The sequence below is a fragment of the Thamnophis sirtalis genome, unplaced genomic scaffold, assembly GCF_051295495.1.
Source record: "Thamnophis sirtalis isolate CommonGarterSnake01/CBP01778 unplaced genomic scaffold, rThaSir2_p1.2 scaffold_4, whole genome shotgun sequence".
Taxonomy (NCBI): Eukaryota; Metazoa; Chordata; class Lepidosauria; order Squamata; family Natricidae; genus Thamnophis; species Thamnophis sirtalis.
Window position 1 is genome coordinate 43,137,558 of NW_028261384.1, and position 22,147 is coordinate 43,159,704.

The 22,147-nt window shown below is 36.4% G+C and overlaps 2 protein-coding genes across 2 annotated transcripts in view; one reads left to right on the plus strand and one right to left on the minus strand.

The window, feature by feature from the left end:
* Positions 1-1,175, minus strand: part of CPVL (carboxypeptidase vitellogenic like) — a 44,947-nt gene extending 43,772 nt beyond the window's left edge. Inside the window, exon 1 of the mRNA XM_014067299.2 lies at positions 939-1,175. The gene's annotated coding sequence lies outside the window, so the exon portion shown is untranslated. The remainder of the gene's footprint in view (positions 1-938) is intronic.
* A 19,162-nt stretch (positions 1,176-20,337) lies between these two features.
* CHN2 (chimerin 2) overlaps positions 20,338-22,147 on the plus strand; it is a 146,131-nt gene continuing 144,321 nt past the window's right edge. The window contains exon 1 of the mRNA XM_014067300.2: positions 20,338-21,020. Coding sequence (XP_013922775.1) covers positions 20,972-21,020 — 49 coding nt within the window. The 5' untranslated portion in view covers positions 20,338-20,971. The remainder of the gene's footprint in view (positions 21,021-22,147) is intronic.

The window sequence follows — 22,147 nt, forward strand, 5'->3', positions numbered from 1 at the left end:
CATCTGTTGCAGCCCATTTATGTATAAGCAAGGAGAGCTCACCAATGTTGTGGAAAATAAAAGGAGCAAGGAATATTAGATATGTACACTATACTGAGTTACCTATAAAGTATCAAAGGGAAGTTAAAAATATAATAAATAATTTGAAAGATCAAGATTGTTAGAAGTAAAAGGAAGGAATAAAAAGTAAGTTTATTTGATTGAGATTAAAATAAATGTTATCTCAGATAATTTTTAATGGACAAAGTAAACCACAAAATAAAAATGATTTGTTTATAGATAAGAAATGGCATATAAGAAAAAGAGATCATTTATTGTATTCTAAAATAAGTAATAAGTTTATATTTTATATTTCTGGTGATGAAGGGAAAATTACTTCTTTATATATTTATTTTTCTTTACTTACTAAAAGCAGGTTAGTAATTTAAACTGATATTTAGTAATCCAGCTATACAAGGAGACCTTTAAACCTTACACAACTTCTGCAAATCTTGCTTCCTGTCACAAGGGCCATTAAAGCATAGCCACTCCTAAATTTAGAGATTGGCAGTTCCCCTTTAGACTGTAACCGGCATTCTTTTACTCCATTCATCCATCTGGTGCTGCAAACAATCATCTATTTGGAAATCCCCACTGATCTCAATGGAATTTGAGTAGAACAATAGGCTTATCGTAGTTAATGTCCAATACGTTTGTTCTGAATAAATCGAATCATGTATTTTCTCTATTTGATCCAGGCCTCTTTCGGGGCCCTCTCGGGGAGTTCCAAACAGGAGCAAAGGAAGGAAAACGAATCGTCGTTGTTCCATAATAAAACCCAATTATGAGACAGTAATTGCTAACTTGGTAAGGCCTTTCCAGTCAAATTGGGAGACCTGGGAAAACCGCAGCGGCGCTCCTTTTCCAAATTAGACACGGTAATTACGCATATCTTGTACCAGATTTTTCCTAGGCGCGCGAAGGCGATTCTGCGCTTCGGAATAGTTCCGCCTTTCACAGATCTGGGAAAGGCAGCGCAACCGGAGCGGATCCAATCAGCATCTGCAGTCCAAGCAGAGCCTACCCTTCCTTTCCTTCCCGGGTGCTATTCCATGCCGGTTGTTCTCCTATGACGGTTGGCTGCGCTAGTTTACAAGAGTCTCATTTCTATAATTCCGTTGCACCAATCTAATCGACTTCACTCACCAGCCTCAAATGATCTCGAATTCGGGGGGAGGAAAGCCGACAGCAACTCTTTTAACCTATTATAGTTCCATTGCTAAAAGGAAAGGCGGGCTCAAAACAATCAACCTGCCCACTTTTTAACCCGTGGCGCACGCCCTTCTTTAAAGTGAAACGGGCTTTCCGGTGTCGGAATAAGCTTCAAATGTTCAATAACTCCTCAATAACTCATGCCACGTTTTGTGTAAGGCTCACCAGATCTGGGTTGGCATCAGAACACAGCATACTGTACAAAAAACTCTAATGATTTGGATTTTTGCAGATCTGGTATAGCAAAACTAAACCTTCATTATGGATAATTATGTGTTCCAAAATAATGAAGTATTGTCATATAGTTGACCACACTAAAGTGAAGGTGATCTATGTCTCCTAGTTTTGGATTTATGTAGCTCAAACCCCATTAAGTTATTTGTAATCAGCCCCAATGAAAAATTAAGCAAAAAGAACATGGGGGTGGGGGGGAGTGGTTAGCAACAGCTTGAAGATGACATAACATTTCATCCTTAAAACCGCAAGCAATCTATCAAAATATCCAGTATCCATTTATATTCCATCTTTAGAAGCTGGGGACAATGTTATTAGTGTTCCTTCTTCCCATTTGTCTTCACAAAAATTATTCTTGCCTAACCTGGAGTGAGAGTCAGTGAGCTTCCACACTTGAAGGTGGATTTGAGACAAATAATTCCCAATGCCAATCCCACTTGTTAATTCCTAAAATACCCCAGCTCTCTTCTAGATGAATAGAAATGATAAGAGCAGGAAAAGTTGAAAGCATAAATATTGATGCAAAACAAATTGAAACGAAGGATATTTAATCATTTGTAACCCTGTAATCTTCCACAGGTTCATTCACACCTTTGGTCAATTCCATGATAAACTCTTACACTTCGTTGAGTGTATATCCTCACATCAGTGCCTCAGCCAATGGCAGCTATTGGAAAGAAGCTGAAGCTACATCCAAAAATATAGCAAGAAATTATTTTTCCATTGAAAATGGAAGAAAACCTCTTATGCCCCACACAGGAAGAGCCAGAAAGATGATCTCTAATAACTTGAAGTTCTCTAACTGGTCCACTATAGAATTTGTTCCCTCCTATTGAATCATGAAGCCCCAAGCCTAAGTGGCCATGTCTACTTTGGCTATCAGAATGTCTAAATCAGTGTTTCTCAACCTTGGCAACTTGAAGATGTCTGGACTTTTGCTGGCTGGGGAATTCTGGGAGTTGGAGTCCAGACATCTTCAAGTAGTCAAGGTTGAGAAACACTGGTCTAAATCTTCCCACAGCAAGGGATTTTTGTGCCTGACTTGAGGAACATTGACCTCATAAATCTTCTTTCATGAGTCATGCATATCTATGCAGCCTGCCTGCATCTCTTTCTCGCTTCTAAACTCCCTTGCAAAACTTCTACTGTCAGTGGACAAATAAGGAGCAGGGAAAATGGTTCTTCTCTATTGCTTCTACTACTCCTTCCCAGGCCAAGTCCAGATCTTTTACTTTACTACTCCACTTTCCTCCACTGCATTTTGTCTTCCGTGCTTCATGGCCTTACAGTAGCATCACGAGGTCCACATCATACCAAGCTAAGAATGGATTCTTCCAAGAGTGGTGGTTACCTGTGGCTGCTGCTCTATTTGTCTGAAGGAGAATGAGTCATAAATAGATATCATGACTGGGTATTGCTATGATTGAATAACAATTACATAAGTAGTGCTTAACTGGAAATTTGGTGTCATTCTCATAACTCTGGATGACATTTATCAGAAGTAGACAATCTTTGTTACCCAATCAGATACCTCTTTTGTCAGACAGATATCAGTTCCTGAAACTGGTTTTCAATTTTAAAAGTTTGTAAGCTTATTTGCTTTTCCACCTGACATTGGGATTGACATCTACAACTACATTTGAACAACCTTCTGGAGCATTTGAAGACATGTTACAATAACACAATCCCCCAACTTTCCTGCCTCTATTTCCACTCAATCAGATTAAATAGCAGCTACATTTTTCTATTATGAGGAAAAAGTTGAGTAAGTGGAATTGTGCTCATAAACAGCTAGTCATCAACAGTTAGAACAGTTCCAATAATGAAGAATATTTGTAGTTCAGGGTTGAAATTAGAGGTCCTGGGTGCTCTCTGAGTTGCTTGTTTTCTTGCAGACATTTCATTATCCAAACTAGGTAACATTTGTGATGATGATGTTACCTAGTTTGGCTAATGAAAAATCTGCAAGAAAACAGCCAAACTCAGAAAGCTCCAAAGATCTCGCCTTACAATAGTTCATTTAATAACCGTTCTAGGATACAATGACACTGGGGGGGGGGGACGACTTATAACCATGTTTCTTATGACTGTTGTAATACTGTTGTAGCATTGTGGTCATGGATCAAAATTCAGATGCTTGCCAATTAACTTCTATTTATGACAGTTGCAGTGTCCCTGGGTCATGTGATTACCTTTTGCAACCTTCTGACAAGCAAAGTCAATGGGGAAGCCAGATTCACTTAACAATTGTGTTATAACTTAGTAATTGCAATGATTTATTTATCAGCTGCGGCTGATAAGGTTGTAAATGAGGCAAAACTCATATAAGGACTGTCTCTCTTAGGAACATACATTTAGACTCAATTGTGGTTATAAATCAAGGACTACCTGTATTCTGAAACTGAAATGCATTAACCAAAACAACCTTAAATACTGTTAAGGTTAAATACTGTTTATGTTTACCTTATTCTGTCATCCTTTCAGGCTTATATCCTATGCCATCTCAAAACTAAAAAAAAATCACGTAAGTACATAAAGTATGTTTGTTATCACTTCTTTTGTCTGGATTTTAAAGCTGAAGATTATAACACCTTTGCAGTAATATACAGATAAATCTTGCTTAATAATTACTATGTTTAGTGATTGTTCAAAACTGATCCCAACATGCAGAGGAATTTTTCAATCTTTTTATATTGTCATTTTCAAAATTACCCTAATTTTAAAAATCCTACTTTTATTTTGGAGATCATGTTGATGCCCATCAAAGTCTTATCTCATTTTGTTATGCCAACATTGTGATTTAAATTTTATAAGAAAATTGTTATCCATAGATTGGACTATTGTATCTGGCTTCTAAAAACTTGAAGGACCACTAGATAGCAGCAAAGCTAGACAAACATAATCATCATCATTCTCCATCTAGCAAAATTCCAGATTATTACAACATAGGTCTGTAGCAGGGGTGGGTTCCTGCCAGTTCTAATTTCTTCTATAGAAGAGGTTCCACAAATCTACAGTGCCATTTAGAACCGGTTCCACCTTTCTCTCCCCCTGCCCGTCCGCACATCATCAAGATGAAGAGTGAGAGGAAGAATTCTGGGAGTTGAAGTCCACAAGTCTTAAAGCTGTCAAGTTTGAACACTCCTGGGGGTTTTTTCCCTAAAGGGTTAGGGGTGCAAGGGTCACGTAACTTGACAGCTAAATGTCTCTAATCCTAACACCATGTGTCACAAGCTACATAATAACTATTTGCACTATATGTAACAATGATTAACACAATGAATACAATTCCTGAAGCTGCAAATAGCCCGTTTTTTACCTAATGTATGTACAATTTGGGCCAGGAGATGAAATATCAAGAAATTCAATTTTTGAATTGTAAGTGCCCAGAATTATTGATTGACATGTTGGCTATAGAAGTACCCACACATAATTTAAGCAGCATGAAATTGTATCTACTTTCCTGTAATTAAGCTTCACTGAGTCCAAATTCTAAGTGCATGGCATGAAGGTTATGCTACCTCATTTCTCTAACTGCAATACACTAAATAGAATTAACTTTCTTTACAGTATTTTTTTGGTGCCATCTAGTGGTCTCTAAATTCTTCCAGACAACTCTTATAGGACTGTATAACAGTGTAAGCATATTCATTCAAGATTGATAAAATTACTTTCTTTGAGTGTTGTTAGATTGTGACAAATTCTTGCTTCATTAAGTACAATTTCTTGAATAAGTCATGATTAATAAAATACAGTAGATGGATGCATGCAACATCAAGCTAAATGATACAAATTCAAATATGACACTAATAAAAGAATCAGGAATACACATATAGCTAGTTTAAAATGAATAGCAATGTCATATACATGCAGTTATTCATTAACAAATTGGTGAATTACCTAGAAATGTGCTATATAATTTTTCATTAAGGCTATTGAACTGCAACTATTCCATATATCACTTCTCTTTCTAAGATCAATATCTTACTCCTGGTACTTTTCCATATGTAATTTTCTTGACAGATTTATTTCCTTTCAGCTTAAACAATTCCTTGCTTCCTGTTACTCATTTACCTTATAATTGTTTTTCCTATCTCTCCATGTTTATTATCATTTTAGAACTCAAACAAAAAAAAATAACCTTCTGGAACATAATTTCAGCTTTCCTAAGATATTGATCATGCCTAGACTTTCTGAAACTTTGTTTTGCCAAACTTTTATAATCATAACTATTAGAAGTCAGTCTCACTAAAATCCAAAACTTATTTCCAAGTCAAATACTGAGATCACAAATTTTTAAGAGCTAGAAAAAACTAGCCAAAAAGAAATAACTCCTATAAGATTCTTTTATTTATCTGACATAGTTAATTGCATATGTATCATTGAACAGGGTGAGGGTGAGGGTGACTACATTAAAATGCTCTTGGCATTTTTAGATGGAACTATCTTTAGATCCCAATATAACCATGAAATTTTCTAAATGTTGCCATGCATCTTAGAATTTTGTTCTTGCTTCTAGTTCATTAGCTAAGCAAATGAAAGAAAAAGCCAAAACTCATGCTATAATCCTATACGCTCTTGTGTTTGGTTAGTTGTAGTTTACTGTGATAAGTTAGCTAGTATAGTTAATGTGTTATGCAAATAATAAATTGAAGAACCATGGTTCAATATCTCACACAATCAGCAATACAATTGTTCATTTAATTAGGGTCCAGCACATAAATGAATTAGGCCACAGTGAAAACAAATCATGCAATTCCCAGCACAAAAAAGAAAGACCCAGATGAACCTTATTTTATCTAGTTCTATTGTTTGAGTTCATGTAATATTGAAATATGAACAAGCCAAACAGGTTGGATTAAACAATTTACCAAGCCACAAATAACCTATTCACGAAGTTTGGCATGTTGTGTAAATGCCCTATTATTTATAAACTAACACTGGAATAACTTGTTAAGCCATATTGTCAACCATAATCTACAATTATGCTTTGTTCTAAAGTTGGCACTTCAGCTATGGTGAAGTGAATCATTTATGAACGTAGCCTAGGAGTTTATGGTTCAACAGCTATTAACCCTCCAATAAAATCTATTACATTTTTGTTTTTCTCTTTATTTGAAAAGAAGGGGGATGAAAGATACCATTATCCAGCATGTGTTGTGAAAGTTTTTTGTTGTTGTCTGCAAAATCAAAGAAAAAGAAAAAAATGATAACCTCAAAGTTTGTTGAGACATTTATGAAAAAGGAAGGGACTGGAAATATGGGACTGAATTTTTACTGCTGTCTGGAATACTTTTCTTTGGATAGCTTCCATTTATTTATTTATTGAATTTATATAGCTGCTCATCTCATTTGTATATGACCCTGGCCACATAAGGCATGTCAAACTTTTAAACTGTAATTTCCAAACATTAGGGGTGCTCAAAAATTGTGACAGCCTTGGGGATTGTAAAGATATTTTGGTTTAATATAATTTACTTTATAAATATACTTTAATATAATTTAGATGTGCTTGGTAGGTAACTACATAAATGTCATAACTTTTTAAAAATTTGTTTCTGTTTCATTTTGAGGTTTAGCTGTCTTTCTCTTTTTGTTAAATGTTATTTTGTCTGAGAGTGTTAATACTGCTGGCGTTGTTTTTGTGAGTGTGATAACTGATCTGTAATGGCTTCTTAAAAAAAACAAGACTGGGAACGTTCACTCATATGAGCAACCTAATTGGGATTAGCTGAAACCTTTTGCCATCTGAATTCCCAGCACTGCAAAACATTCTCAGAAATAGCCTACTGTTAAGAGAACAAAGTATTGATGATACTAGAAAACTCTCTGCAGCCAATCTTGCAAGAGACATATATCCAAAAGTGCTTGAAAAGTTCTTTTGTGAACCCTGTTATAAATTCACAAGTGACAATCTTGAACAAGTTCGAAGAGAGCTGGGATCAAGCCAAAAATTTATCTCTTAATAAAGGAAAGCTAGATGTCAAAGAGTCTTTCACTGTGAAACTTAGCAAACTGTTTGACATCCTCAACTGCAAGTGTCAAATTGTTCTGTGTACCGAATTTGGCTGCCTTACTGGCTGCAAAAAAGAAGATCACATTACCTTTATCTGCCTCAAGGAGTCAAAGATTCCATGGAAGGCATTTGGTTTTGTTAAAGATCAGAAAAACAAAATTGGTTCTTTTGGATTACACCAGATTTTTTGGGCAGATGTGCTCAAGCAGAAACAATTAGTTCAAAGGCAAAAATGGCAAGACACAAAAGTTTGCTAAATATAAGTAGAGAAATATTGCGGAAATATCGATACTGACAAATGAAGCAATTATCTCTTGTGATGAAAATGAAGAGGAATGTGATGGGAGTTATGAAGAGGCCTTAGACCAAATATACGTCCTCTGTACTTCAAAAGAAAAGACATAATACAATATACTAGAAATAACAAATGTCGCTATACAGAGCATAAGATACGATGTTGGTCTACATGCCATTGCTACCATTACCACAGTCAGCTTCATAGATGCATTGGCTTGATTGCCAAAGAAGACAAGATAGTTGTAGTTAACCACAATAAAGTGAAAAGAGCTAAGAAAAATTATGAACTGCCTAAATCAAGAATTTGATGAGTTCTGTAAGGACCATCTTTGATGGTCATATGGATGCAACTAAAGTTATCAGAAAGCAAACAGTTCAGACCAGCAATTACACAGCACAATTAAAGAAGAACATTATTCTGTGTGTAGTTAAGCTGGGTGGAAGATATATTTATCATTTCACTCTAGAGAAATCAATGCTTTCTTGTTCATGTATCTCATGAACAAGAAAGCATTGACAAAAGCTTGAAGGTTATTGGAAGAGATTCTCTAAATAATCCTGGCTGTGAAGGTGGTGCCATGCACTGGGTAGAAGTCAAGCTTGTCTGGAAGTTGATCTGGTTGGTTTGTGTACTCCACATGAAGGAGTTACAAAGATTCTCTTTACTGATCAAACATATGGATATAGGACAACACAGGTTAAAGAGTCAGCACGCAGAGGGTATACACATGAGAAATGTGAGGGTTATATCAGAATCCAAGAAGCAAGTCAACGACTAATGTCAAAGAACAAATCATAACAAGACTTGATGATACTCATTTAAATATTTTTGTAACTCAGATAATTGCTTACTGGTGTTAGTTTATGATTGAATAGATTATTTTTTGCTAAACTAGATAAGATTCATGCAGAAAAAACTTTATTTTTTGTAGCACAAGGTGTAATTTGGTGAAGATAAAGTTAATAGTATTTGGGTTGTGGATTATATGGTCAAGCTAAATGTTGTGCAACTGCAAAAATAACAGCAGATTTGAATTCTTGTTGTAAAAACACATATTTTTAGAACTCTTCACTGAAAAAAATTGCAAAAATTAATTTCACTCCATTAAATGAAATACCAGTATATTAAAATAATTAAAGCAAAATTTAAAAAATTAACACAATCAATCAATTTTTCCATGTTAGGCAATTACTAATAACACAGGCAACTGCTAGAAAAAAAATCTAAATTATCAGTCAAAATCTGCTGGTAGTCTTGGGCTGGAATCCACAAAATTGTATAATTTTAATCTTTCTATCTGAAGGATGTTTGATGTTATTTTTCAAATGATTTTTTTAAAAAGAAGAGTTAAAAATAATTTCATATGACATGCAACCTTGGAATACATTCCAAAATATGAAATTCTTAATTTGAAAGCATTTACTTTATTTTGAAAAAGGAAGAATGTTGTGTAATTTTGTGTTGTTCATTAAATGATGTGAATCTCTTTTACACGTTAAGAGTTGATTAAATGCAACAAAGAGTTCTTTTGGTTTTTCAAAAGTCAATATGTCCAGTTGGATATATTTCATAATGAAATTACTGTTCACAGTCTTTCATTCTTGTCAGTTCTTCAAGGAAAAAGATAAATATAATTTTCCAAACTTTTATAGTTAAAACCAAGGATATTATGCAATAGGACTTCCATCACATTATTTTCCAATCAAAATGTACCCAACAGATGTGCAGTTCCCACATCTATTTCAAAGCATAGGAGCTGCCACACATCTGTATTTCATTGCTTAGGGAGATAGGTAAATTAGTGATGGTATCCAAGGATTATGTTAATTTAGATAAGTACAGAAAGTACTGATTTCCTTTGTTTGCTTCATATTGTAAAGCTTCATCTGGATTATAGAAGTTGCAGCTGACCAGAAAATTGTTCAATAAGTAAGATATCATATGGCAGATTGTTTCTATAATGGATGTTAATATTAATAAATACTCATTATTCCAAATCCTAACTATATATTTTTGAAATATTCTCTGATAAATTATTCTAAGAAGCTTCTGCCCTTAATGCAAAGTGAAAGATAAACATAGGCAAATCACTATAAATAAAATCTGCTGTCCCGTGACAATCCATTTTTATAATATAAAATCTCTTCTGGCAGCTCCAAGCATTCTGTTTTCCTAAGCACAATGCTTTTCCCACATTGAATAGATATTTAATTATTTCACTAGCCTTTTTTTTGTCAAAGTTCATTTGGCTTTTCAGTTTGATAGAACAGAACAGATCTGTCTGGACAATCTAGGCACAGAAGGTAAAATTATTTATGTTTCCTTTAAACAAATTGAGAAAACTAAATATGTCCTGATATTAACTTAGCTTCACTTAACTCTGCCTTCCTAATCTGGTGCCACCTTAAGTTTGCTGAAGTATGAACTAGTCACCATAAGAAAAAAAAGAGTTAGACTCAGGGATGAAATTCAGCAGGTTCTGGAGAACCTGTAGTGGAAATTTTGAGTAATTTGGAGAACTGGCAAATATCACCTATGGCTGGGCCCAGAGTGGGGTGGGAATGGAGATTTTGCAGTATCCTTCCCCTGCCACACCGACCAAGCTACGCCCACAGAACCGGTAGTACAAAACTTTGAATTTTAGCACTGATTGGACTCCATTGTACATTAAAAGTATCTGATTGGGAAAACCAAGTTTGATTGGGAAAACCAAGTTTGATTGGAGATAAGCAAAAGAGCTTTTTACAGTTATCTTGGACTACAAGTCCTATAGTTTCTAACAAATGAACATGTTTATTGAAGTTGCTTTAATTGTTAAAAATATCTGAAGGGCATAATGGTACCCTTCCCTGGTTTAAATAATAATTGAGACAGAACATAATTTTGATTTTCAGATAGAATAAAAGAAGGTCACTGCATTATGGTATAGTGGTTAAGATACGTATTTAGGTTCAGCTCCTCCTTTCACCATGAAAGCTATCAGTGTAATCATCCAAAAAGAGGACATGCCATTAAATAATAGAAGCACAACAATTTGATGTGGTATGCAATGTGTCTCTTCCCAGTCCCGGCCCTCAATCTTCTTTGTCTAGTCCCATAATAGCAAACATATGGCACACATGTCATAGGTGGCACACAGAGTCCTCTCTGTGGATATGACAGCCGTTACTCTAGCCCAGCTCTACCATGCATGTGTGCGTGCCTCCTGCTACACAGCTGGTCTTTGGGTCTCTGCCATACAAGCGCAGGAGGTGAGGCACATGCACAGGGGGCACTTGTATTGCATTTGGGGGGTTTGCATGATGTCATGCCTCATTTTGGCTTCCAGGTTGGTGCAGGAGGCTTTCCAGGCCCAGAATGTGGCGGAAGCACTGCACATGGCCTCCCCATATCCCGTTTTGGCTTCCAAGTTGGTGCAGACAGCCTTCCAGGTCCAAAACGGGATATGGGAAACACGCTCCTCCCCATGCCCCATTTTGGGCCTGGAAGGCCCCCTGCACCACCCTGGAAAGAAAAAATGGGTGAGGGGTGTGGGTGGGGAGTCACATGTGTGTGTGCAGAAAGCATGCATGAGCATTGCATTATGGATGCGGGCATGCAGGTTGCTGTCACATAGGCACCTTTGGCATGCAACGACAAAAAGGTTCGTTATTACTGGCCTAGTCATATTTTCCCTCCACCTTTCTCATTGCTGGTTTCCCAACTCACTGTTTCCCAGGTCTCCAGCTCTTCATATGCCTTACCTGAGGTTTCCCTTGCTTCCCATTTCCTGTCTTGTTTCACACTGTAACCACATTCTCTGTCCACTGGCTGCCTTATCAGCCTTCATCTGCATCTTTATAATTTATGAAAGATCCAGACTTAAAGCAAGATTAAAGTGAAATATATTTTTGTACTACCAAGCAATTTTTTAAAAGACAAGGGAACGATGCAAATTTCTACCACATTTATACTTGGTATTTTATACACACTGATACTAATTTTAGAAATTATAAGTGCAATTTAAATCGATGTTTCATCATAATGGGGGAGGAGACTTTACATAACTGCATAGTCTACCACCCAGGGCTAACTTGGATTATCACTCTCAAATATCTCTTTATATTTATTTAAACTGAGCCTGGATTGAAGAGCTCTTCAAACAGAGGATACTACAAATGAAGAGCTTTATGTAAAGTAAGGGAAATAGCCACCATTGCAAGGCATTGAAAAGTGGTCTTTCAATTTTGATTGAAGTAGAATTCAAATAGAAATAGAAGAATTCAAAAAATTTAGATAGACTTGAGTGGTGAGCTGAAATAATAGAATTTATGAGGGGGAAATATAAAGTTCTACATATAAAATACATAGTAGAAAAAATATAAGACATGTACAAAACAAGGCAGTAGTATCTATGAAAAGGATCAGTGTAACCTTGCCAACCACAAATTAAACATCAACTAGCACTGTGATAAAGTTGTAAAAAGACAAATGCTATCTTGAAGAAGATTAATAGGAGCAAAGAGTCTGGATCACAGAAAGTGATCCTGCTGAACTGAACAATGCTCCATATGGAGTATTATGTCCAGGTTTAGGCACCATAATTCAGAAAGAGAGACAGTGAAGAAATTTAGAAAACAGGTAGGTTAAACTAATAAAGAAGGAGATCCAGACTCGAAATGAGAATAAACTTTCAGATGGTGGATCTTACTGCCACATGAAAATTCAATATCTTCAATTAGAGGCTGGAAGGTATGTACTCTATCTGTGATTATATGTGGGAATAACATTGAGAGACAAAGCAAAGAAACAGAACAAAATTATAACTGGAACAGAACACCTGCATTGTGCTGGTGTAAACATACACAACAGAATGACATCAGTTTTGATGGCCTTCATTGACAGCCAATTTGTTTCTGGACTCAATTCAATTGCTTATATAGCCCTTTTTGGCTCTGGTCTTTGACATAATATTCTCCATGCCAAAAATCTACACTTTGGCCTAACTTAAACTGTGAAGTATGAATGGTTCCTACCTTAGATAGGAAGATCATAGATTATTTCTCACATAATTTTTGGAAATAAGTATGTTATATATACTGGTCAGCATTGAATGTTGGGAGAGAAGAGTTGGTTTGTTCAACCCAAAGTGCTATGATGATTGTTTATTAATATCATTGATGTTTTTGATACTTTAGAATTGTATGTTACTTAGTTTGAGTATATAGCATGCATATAAATATATTTAAATAAAGACATGTAGTGAATGAATCTTGTTTCTTCTGTTTAGTTATACATTTCACTGTAAGTAGGAAGATTGTAGTTCTGCTACAAAATATAGCCTTCTTGAACACTGTTCCGTTTTAGCTAAATTCAAGCTATGTTATTTCCTAGCCTTTAAAAGCTTTTCTAAGTAATACTGAGGTTTCTTAGCAAAATGTCTTACTCGGTTTTAATGTTTTATTAGTTAATCTATCATCACCATAAATGATACATTCTGGAATAAAACTAAATTAATCACTATGCTAAATGAGCTTGAACAAGAATACATTCTTTCTTTAGTGCTTAGTCTTTATCTTGTTTACTGTGGAAGAACGTTTTTCTTTTTCCACTTATATTTCTATCGCAGTCTGTTGCTTTATCGTCTCATCTTCATATTTCCATTTCTTATTGACAAATGTATCTATCATGATCCTTAGGACATGCCATGTTATCTCTTATCCAGTGACTATAACAATGTCTCATTGGCTATCAAGTTATATCCTTTTAATAGTTACTTAAGGATTAACTATCCCTGCTTTTGTTACTGGCAGACAATTTTACATCATACCAGCGACAGCTTTCAAAGTTTAAACATTTTTAGGTGAAGGCTAGCTTGTCAACCAACTCACCTTAGATTTTTTTTAAAATGCATTCACCATAATTGTGACAATTTTCATAAATTTCAGAATCAAATTATTTTATTTCAGATACATAATGTGAAAATCTAATTCTCTAGAGAAATCTTTAATTCTGGAAAACAGGAAAAGAAAGAGAAGAAAAGAATCACTATCAGCAAGGTGATTGGACTCTATTGCAGGTACTACATTCCTGGACAGATTGTCCTGGAGAAAACCTATCCATGTAGTCACAAAGTGTCAACATTAACTTTTGAGTACATAATCACCTCAATCAATCAATCATTTCATAATTATTTTTAAAAAGTTTTTTTTATCAAAGATGCCTCTAGAAGAAGTTTGTACCATTCTAGTGTGCTGTGGCATTCTGGATGAGAATCAACACTTCAAAACTTTCTTCTCTGCTGTAACTTCGGCAATGTATTACTTTTGTTATTCTGAGTCTCATCAATCAGCATTGTGATGGTTTTCCATCAATAGATCTAGATACAGCTGATTAAGCTCTTCTGTCTGCTAAGCTGAATCAATTGGTTGTGCTTAAAAAGAAAACATATATTGCTGAACTGCCAAAGAGCATGTGAAGTTGCTGAGCAATACAAAGAAAGCTAATAAAGATACAGTATTTGCCATAAAACTTTAGTTTTGGAAAGAGGCATTAGCTTCCTGGAAGAAGCTAACTATACACAAAAGTGGAAACATACAATAACCTTAAAATTACTCTATGGTAAGGTGGGCAGTCAATAATGTCACTTATATTCTAATGGCTTGCCTTGTCAGTGTTGATGTGGTGGTCTTGGAGGGTCTTTGATTGGGCTATTTACTTTTGATTTGTTAACAGTTCCTTGATTGAGGTAGTTTGATTGTCAATCTGATGTTAATCTTAGAGTATGTATTATCATGTCACTGGTTTTAATCTCTTTAATCTCAGCCAGTCCTTGATTAACAACACTAATTGTAACTGGAAACTGTGTCATTAAATGACACTGTTATAAGTTGAAAAAGCACAGGACTATAATGTGTAGTCTGGCAGTTGCCTTCATTGCCTAAAACCATGCAGTGGGAACAGGAAAGTTCATTACTTTCATGTAACTAAGGCCATAAGTACAAGGACTGGTTGTAACTACCACTTGTTTGGCATTGTTGTAAAATTTGAATGGTATCTGAACAAAAGGTTGTTAAATGACAACTACATGTATTATCTGAATAAAATTTCCATACTAGTAACCACAGCTGCCCATGAAGCACTGAAGTCAAATTGACCTGCCAAGCCATTCGCATCACTGCCTAAACTTGCATTCTGAATGAATTGAACTTTTTGAATGATCTTTGAAGACAATCTCATGTGGAGTGCTAGTAAAGTCATTCCACCAGTTTAATAACCATGGGATTGCAATTCAATTTGTCTTGCAAAGCATAACATCACCTACATTAACATATATAATACTTCTATAGAATTACTTCTTGGAAGTCCCCTAGCAAGAAGTTTTCAGTGATATATATCATATTGGATATATTATATACTAGTAATATATTGACCAATCATGCATACTAGTTGCGCTTCCATTTCCTGTTGAGTGACTGAAGCAAAGATCACCATACTAGTATGTAGCTCAATGTCTTGGGTACAACTGAGAAACTGAATTAACAACAAGACTAGAATTAAAGCATCAAGAATTCCACCAGAATATTGTGTTCACAAATATATTCATTTTATAGCTTGCCAATAAAGTTATCTAAAACAATCCTCATATACAGAATTAATGTCTCTTGTGACTTGGGAAAGGATATCTCTGATATTTAAAGTTGGGTAAATGCCACAAATAAAATATTTGCATTACTCGGGTTGCAATTTTGGCATAATATTTTTGCAATTTTGGCAGTTTTCTATTCTGTAGTATAATTCTTGATGCAGATATCACATTCACCTGAGATTTCATTTTCTTAGACGCTTTTGAAGAAAACAAATAGCTAGAAGCTTGTAAATTGCTAAAGACTAGAACATTGTGGAGCCTCAGATGCAAGAAGTAAATGATTATGTCTCTCTTCGTTGTACATGAATTCTTCAATAAATAGATTTTTTATGCATATGCTTTTATATATTTAAGGTATAATTTTTTTTTGTTTTGTCTCTCTTCAAAGCTTTCATTTTATTATAAGGATAAGATAGTTTCCTTGCATTCAGAGAACTGCTTTCTGTACCTATGGATGCAATTTATTAATTGCAAGAAAAATGTATAATAAAATGATAAGTAGATTTGTAGATTTGTACAGAAGTTGCATGTGCTGATACAATATACAGATACAATTCATAATCATTATAACTTAAATATAAATATATTTCTGCTTAATAGAAAGATGGAATCAATGGCTGCTTGTTCAGTTAATTGTTCAGGTGATAACTGATAATAGAAAACTTCTATTGTTCTGCTTTCTAAATGTGTTTCATAATTTTAACTCAGATTAGGACTGGATATCTTTTTAAACAGAGAATTTGGGGGGTATTTTATTTTCAGCAATACATTGCAAATTAATTGCTATCATAATTCCTGTCAAACCGGCCTCCTCAGCAACCAAGAAAGAAACCACTTAACTCCATTTCGCAGAATTAAGAGTACTTTTACTGGTTATGAAAAGATAGCAGCTAAGCAAAGCAAGGTCTGAGGCAAAAGCGTGCAAAACCATACATATCAATATGTGACCAAACCCACTCCCCCTGGTAACCCCATCCCATAGTCCAATCTGCAAATCCCTTAGGTGTCATGTGAGTTCCATCTTCAAGGAGCATCAGCAGGTTGGTATGCAGGATGATTGGCTTTGACCACACCAAGCGCAGCTCCAACATGCGCAGTAGATGGTGAGAACAAAACTCCCTTTTTACAATCTCTCCTGTAGTTAAAACTTCCCAAATACCACCACTACCCCATTTCAATGGTAGCCGAAAGCAAATAGTGAAACAGAGGCTGACATCTCCTGTTTGTATACCTAATCTATTTAGACTCATAATAAATCTTCTCTAAGATAGAGAATGTTTTAAAATTTTGTTTAACCTTAATTTAAATTAATTTAGATAACTAACGTGTGCTGCATGCCAGCAGTCAGAAAAAATTCTAATTATATATTAGGAAAAAGAATCTGATCTGTCCCAAAATACAATATGTTCTTTGCCCAATCCCCATATCTGTTAATCAGTGTTTGTCAGTATTTATCTGTTTATCAAAGTCATGATTTATATTTCAAAATTAATATTTACTGAAGACATGAAATTTACTAACTGCATTACGGTGCATTACAACATTAATAGAAAATGTTAGAGACTATATTCTTAATCAGCAATCTAATTTTGAATTTAATGCAGAAGAAAATATGTCTTCTATTTTCTACGTATGTCCTCTTTATTTTAATTTGTGTAGAATATTTTCCTCTCAATATTGATGTTTTGGAGTATATGGAAAAGCTTTTTAAAATCAATGGCAACTTCCTGGAATTTTAACAATTTAAGGTAGCAGAAAGATCCAGGACTTTGACATTTTTTTAGTTCTAGATGAAATGGTGCTACCCAAGATGGTTCCAGTCTACAATTTGGGGGGGGGGAGGGTATGACTAGGTTCTAGGAGAACCTTTGTAAACTTCAGTTGCGTGCCAGTTGCAGCCTGTGTAGGATCAGGACTACAGGAGGATCAGGAATACCTGCCCTCAGTCATTCAAGCCCTAGTCATTTTATGTTTTGACTATTGCAATGCAATGCAATGGCTACCCTTGAAGAGCATTTGTAGCTATAACTGGTGCAGAGTGTGGCAGTATGGACTATTTTGGGGTCCCCAAAATAAATGGGGCCATGTAACACCGCTGTTCAATGAGCTGCATTGGCTGCTGGTTTGCTTCCAGGCCATGCCATCTATACTGGTAGAGTGGGCATGCTGCTGATTTATTCTGGTTGGCAGGGTCCAGGAGAAGAGCATTCTCTGCTGTCACTCCTGTCCTTTGTAACATCTTATCCTCCAGAGTGAGGTTTATGCCAATAAATTTAATCAACAAACAAACAAATACATTTACCAAATTGGATTTATCTCAAGATACAAACTGGCTACTTCATGGATTTCAAAATTATACAGATAGATCTTGATTAGCAACCATTTTAAATTATGGTTACACTGAAAAGTAACTTTATGAATAGTCCTTGCATTTATTCCATCAGTATTCCCTATTATCATGTGATGAACATTAAAGCACTAGTTGGCTAGGTTGAAAAACAATAAATGACAACCAGAAATTGAATTAGAATTCAAGTCCCACATGTTACACATTGTCTCACATATATTGTCTCCTAAGTAATAGAAGCAGAAAGAAGCATAGACATGGGCATCTGCTTCTTCTTTCCTTTATTTTTCAGAAAACATTATTGTAAAACAACACTATGTCAACTATGACCTTTCAGTTTCCTTTGTCATAATTCCAAATAACCAAAGGAATAGGTGTTCAGGTTGTATGTGTATATGCTCAGTGAAAAAAACTAACACCTCATAAGCAACAGTCCTTAAGGTCAGCAGCCAACATATTTTGAAATAAAAGAGTTTAATTTGATTTCAGATCTTCAGAATGATCTCCATAAAATAAAAAAGTTTGAACATTTGAAATAGGAATTGTAGGAAGCTCTTATGCAAATATCCATAAAGTATGCACATGGAGATCAACCTACAGTTATAAAATATAAATATTATAAATCATAATATGCTGTAGTGTATGGTATACAGGCACAAAAGCTATTCTCTCATACAGGTTGCCCAGTTTTGTCTCTATCCATCTCCAATATAATCGCAGGTAACCAGTTGATTAGTGCATTATTAGTTAATGCCTTTTGTGGAAACTTTATATTTGAGTGCCATGAGAATGCAGCACCATTCAATTCTTACTACTAGTATCAGTGGAAAAGTTTCAATTTTAGCTAATTTATCCTGAGGCCACACAGCTAAAATAAAATCTACAGAATCCTAGCTGTAGTTTACATAACAGAATACTTAATTTTAAAACCAAACAAGCCATATGATAACTTAGGGCAATGTTGACAATGGCTGTGATCATGAATATACTGAACATAAATAGTTCAATTACATTTCAGCCTAGTGTATTACTCGGACTGAGATGGTTTCATTAAGTTATGATTATAGTGCAGTGCACTATGTACAGCAGAGGTAGTTGCTGCCAGTTTGGTCCAGATTGGTCGAACCGAGAGTAGCGGTGGCAGAAGGTTCCGCCCACCTGCCAGGATGCTTCTGCACATGTGCAGAAGGGTTGCGCACGTGAGCACGCACGAACCAGTAGTAAAAATATCTGCAACCCACTTCTGATGTACAGGTAGTCCTTGACGTACACCAGTTCATTTAGTGACTGTTCAAAGTTACAATGGCACTGAAAAAAGTCACATTTATGATATTTTTTCACACTTATAACCATGTGGCATCCCCATGGTCACATGATCAAAATACAAATATTTGGCAACTGGCTGATGGTTGGAATGTCCCAGGAATATGTAATATGTTATAACTTTCTGACAAGCAAAGTCAATGAAGAAGCCAGATTCACCTAAAAACCGTGTCACTAATTTAAAAACTGCAATGATTCCCTTAACAACCGTAGCAGGAAAGGCTGTAAAATGGGGCAAAATTCACAACAAATGTCTCACTTAGCAATAAATTTTTTGGCCTTTATTGTGATTATAAGTCAAGGACTACCTATATTCCCATAAAGTCATTTGAATAAACTGTGAATTAGATAAGTATTTTATGAAGAAAATATGTTTTTAAAGACCAATTGAAAAGGCATATATAAATACAAAAGAAATTGATATGGAAGATACATATAATATTGAATAGTTCTTTCTTTGACAGGAATTCCAAAATAAAGTTCCTTTAAGGTTACTTGTCAGCACAGTATGAAAACCTCTAGAAAAGAATTATCTCCAGAGATGGCTCAAATTACTGTGCAGCTTGAGGCAAAAGACATGATGGCCCTCCCCAATCCAAAAATTAACTGCTTAGTAGAAGACCAATTTAAAGAAGTGTGAATGAAAGGCGGATGAAGAAGCATCAAAATGGTGCACTACCAGTAGTGAAATTCAACATTTTTTACTACCGGTTCTGTGGGTGTGGTTTGGTGGGTGTGACAGGAGAAGAATACTGCAAAATCCCCAATTCCTCCCCACTCCTGGGGGAAGGATATTGCAAAGTCTCCATTCTCATTCCACTCTGGGGCCAGCCAGGGATGGTATTTGTTGATTCTGGTTCTACTCAAAATTTCTGCTACTGGTTCTCCAAAACCTGTCAGAATCTACCGAATTTCACCCCCGTGCCACCGCTCCAATAGTTGTAAGAGCGTTCTTATCTGCTCTCCACCACCTTCATAGAAATTGACACCTCCAACAGGTGACCTGGTCAGCAAGCTTTACAACAATTGAGATTAACAGAAGACACTTTTCTCCTGTTTCAACAGAGGGGGGCGGGAGAAGAGGTGACCAAATCAGACTGGCATACTTGGCACCGGGGAATCGGAAAACGCAACAGGCACCCAGCGCACCCCAAGGCAACCGCTGGGGACCCGCCTTCTCGTAGTTGCCTCCCCGCTTCTCCCCTCCCCCAGAAGGCGGCGCGACCTGCCTTCACTTCCCATGTTGAATGTTGAACCAGCCTTGGCACATGGAAGGAGCGGGAGCTCTCTTGATGCCAGCCAGCGAAGAGAGCGACAGCCACAGGGGCAGGATCCGACTGGACGCTCTCGGCGCCTCTTTCGCTTCTCGCGCGGGACTCCGTCGGTGCCCGAACCCTAGGCTGTCCCCTCCGCTGTCCCAGGGGCTGCAGCCTGTCTTTTTCTCCGCTTCCTTTGTGTGCGTGAGGAAAGCTTAGGCGGTGGCGGCGGAGGAGGTGGAGTCGCTTGCTGCTTCGCTTGTCAAGGCTTAGCCGTTTAAGCGAAGGGAGGGGAAAAGGCGAGGGGAAAAGAACTGCTGGGGCTGCTCTACCCATCGGGAAGCCTTTTATTCCTCGGGTTTGTAGGAAGGAGCTGGACACATCCCGGCACCCTCCCTTGGCCAGCTTCTCCTCCTTGCCAAGCCTCAAAGGAACCCAAATAAACCAGTTACAACAGCAGGTTATTCGGACAAGGAGCGAGCAAAGGCCAGGCATCGCCTGCTGTGGCTGCTTTCCTCGACGCGGCTCCCGCACTTTGAAATGGGTCGGGAGCAGCGGAGGCAACCGAACAGCACCAGAATCGCCAGAACAAGTCACTAAGGAGGCCGAAGGGAAGAGGATGGCCACATCCAGCAACTCTAGTTTATCTGGCTCCTCTGTTTCCTCAGGTGAGTTTACAATAACTGCCTCCCTTTAGCTGGCAGGGTTTACCTACCTCCTATCTTACTTTTCTGGTTGCCCCCTTGGCTTAAATACCGTTTATTTGTAGAAAGTTTGAGAGGGGAACCTTATTGTAATTTCCTGCGTCCTACTAAGTTGCTCTTTTACCCTTTCTCTTTCTGTAGTAGGAACACCGGAGTCTGGATACAGCTGCCTTTATTCCATTCGCAGGAAAAAGGGGGAAACACTTTGTAGGGAAGGAAGGTGCATGTTTTCCTTGGATGCTAAGTTGAGAGAAGATGATTGTGGAAAGATCTAGCATTAAATCCCATGGCTCTTCTCCCCACTGATAATTAAGAGTTATTAAAACTCAAAAGACTACATTAGTATCTAATCCACAAGTAAAAACAAAAATAACCAGGAGACATTTCTGATATCCAACTGACATGGTGGAACAAAAATATGCATCATTACTATTCAAGATAATTCCAGAACCAACAATCTCCAAAAACACTTGTGTGTTGCTGAGCAGTTTATTCTAAGGGTGTGATTACACCTGTTCAGATGCTGAGATGCATGGTGTAAGCAGTGGAATATTAAAGAGACCAATTTCCCCCTTTTCTTAGTTTCTTACCTAGACTGGATAAGCACATAGCACATCTTGTAGTGAGATGAGTCACTCTCATAGCTGAGGAGAGGTAATTTCTTGGGTACATTACCAGGGTGGTGACTAGCAGCAAACAACATTTAAGATATTAAGATTCTCAAATGCAGAGGAAAATAAATCTTCATAAAGTTCTTCCATTCTTTGCTGTAACTTCTGGGTATCTGAAGAGATCTGAAAGAGAAGTTGAAGCACTGGAAGGCATGTAGATATTTTTTTCAAAAGACCACCAAGACGATTTTGGTTAACTTTATCATATTCAGACAAAAATTTGGAGTGCATACCATACTGAATATAGTATGCATATGAAATGTTGACTGAGTTAAAGAATTTAATTTATTCCATTAGGTGTTCAAGCTGTGTACTGTTTAATAAAAACTTTAGCTGCTTTGATTGGTTTTTTTTTTGTTTTTTTTAAGTTTATTGGCTTAGTTAAAAGCAGACCTTTATTTAAAGACATTAAATATAATG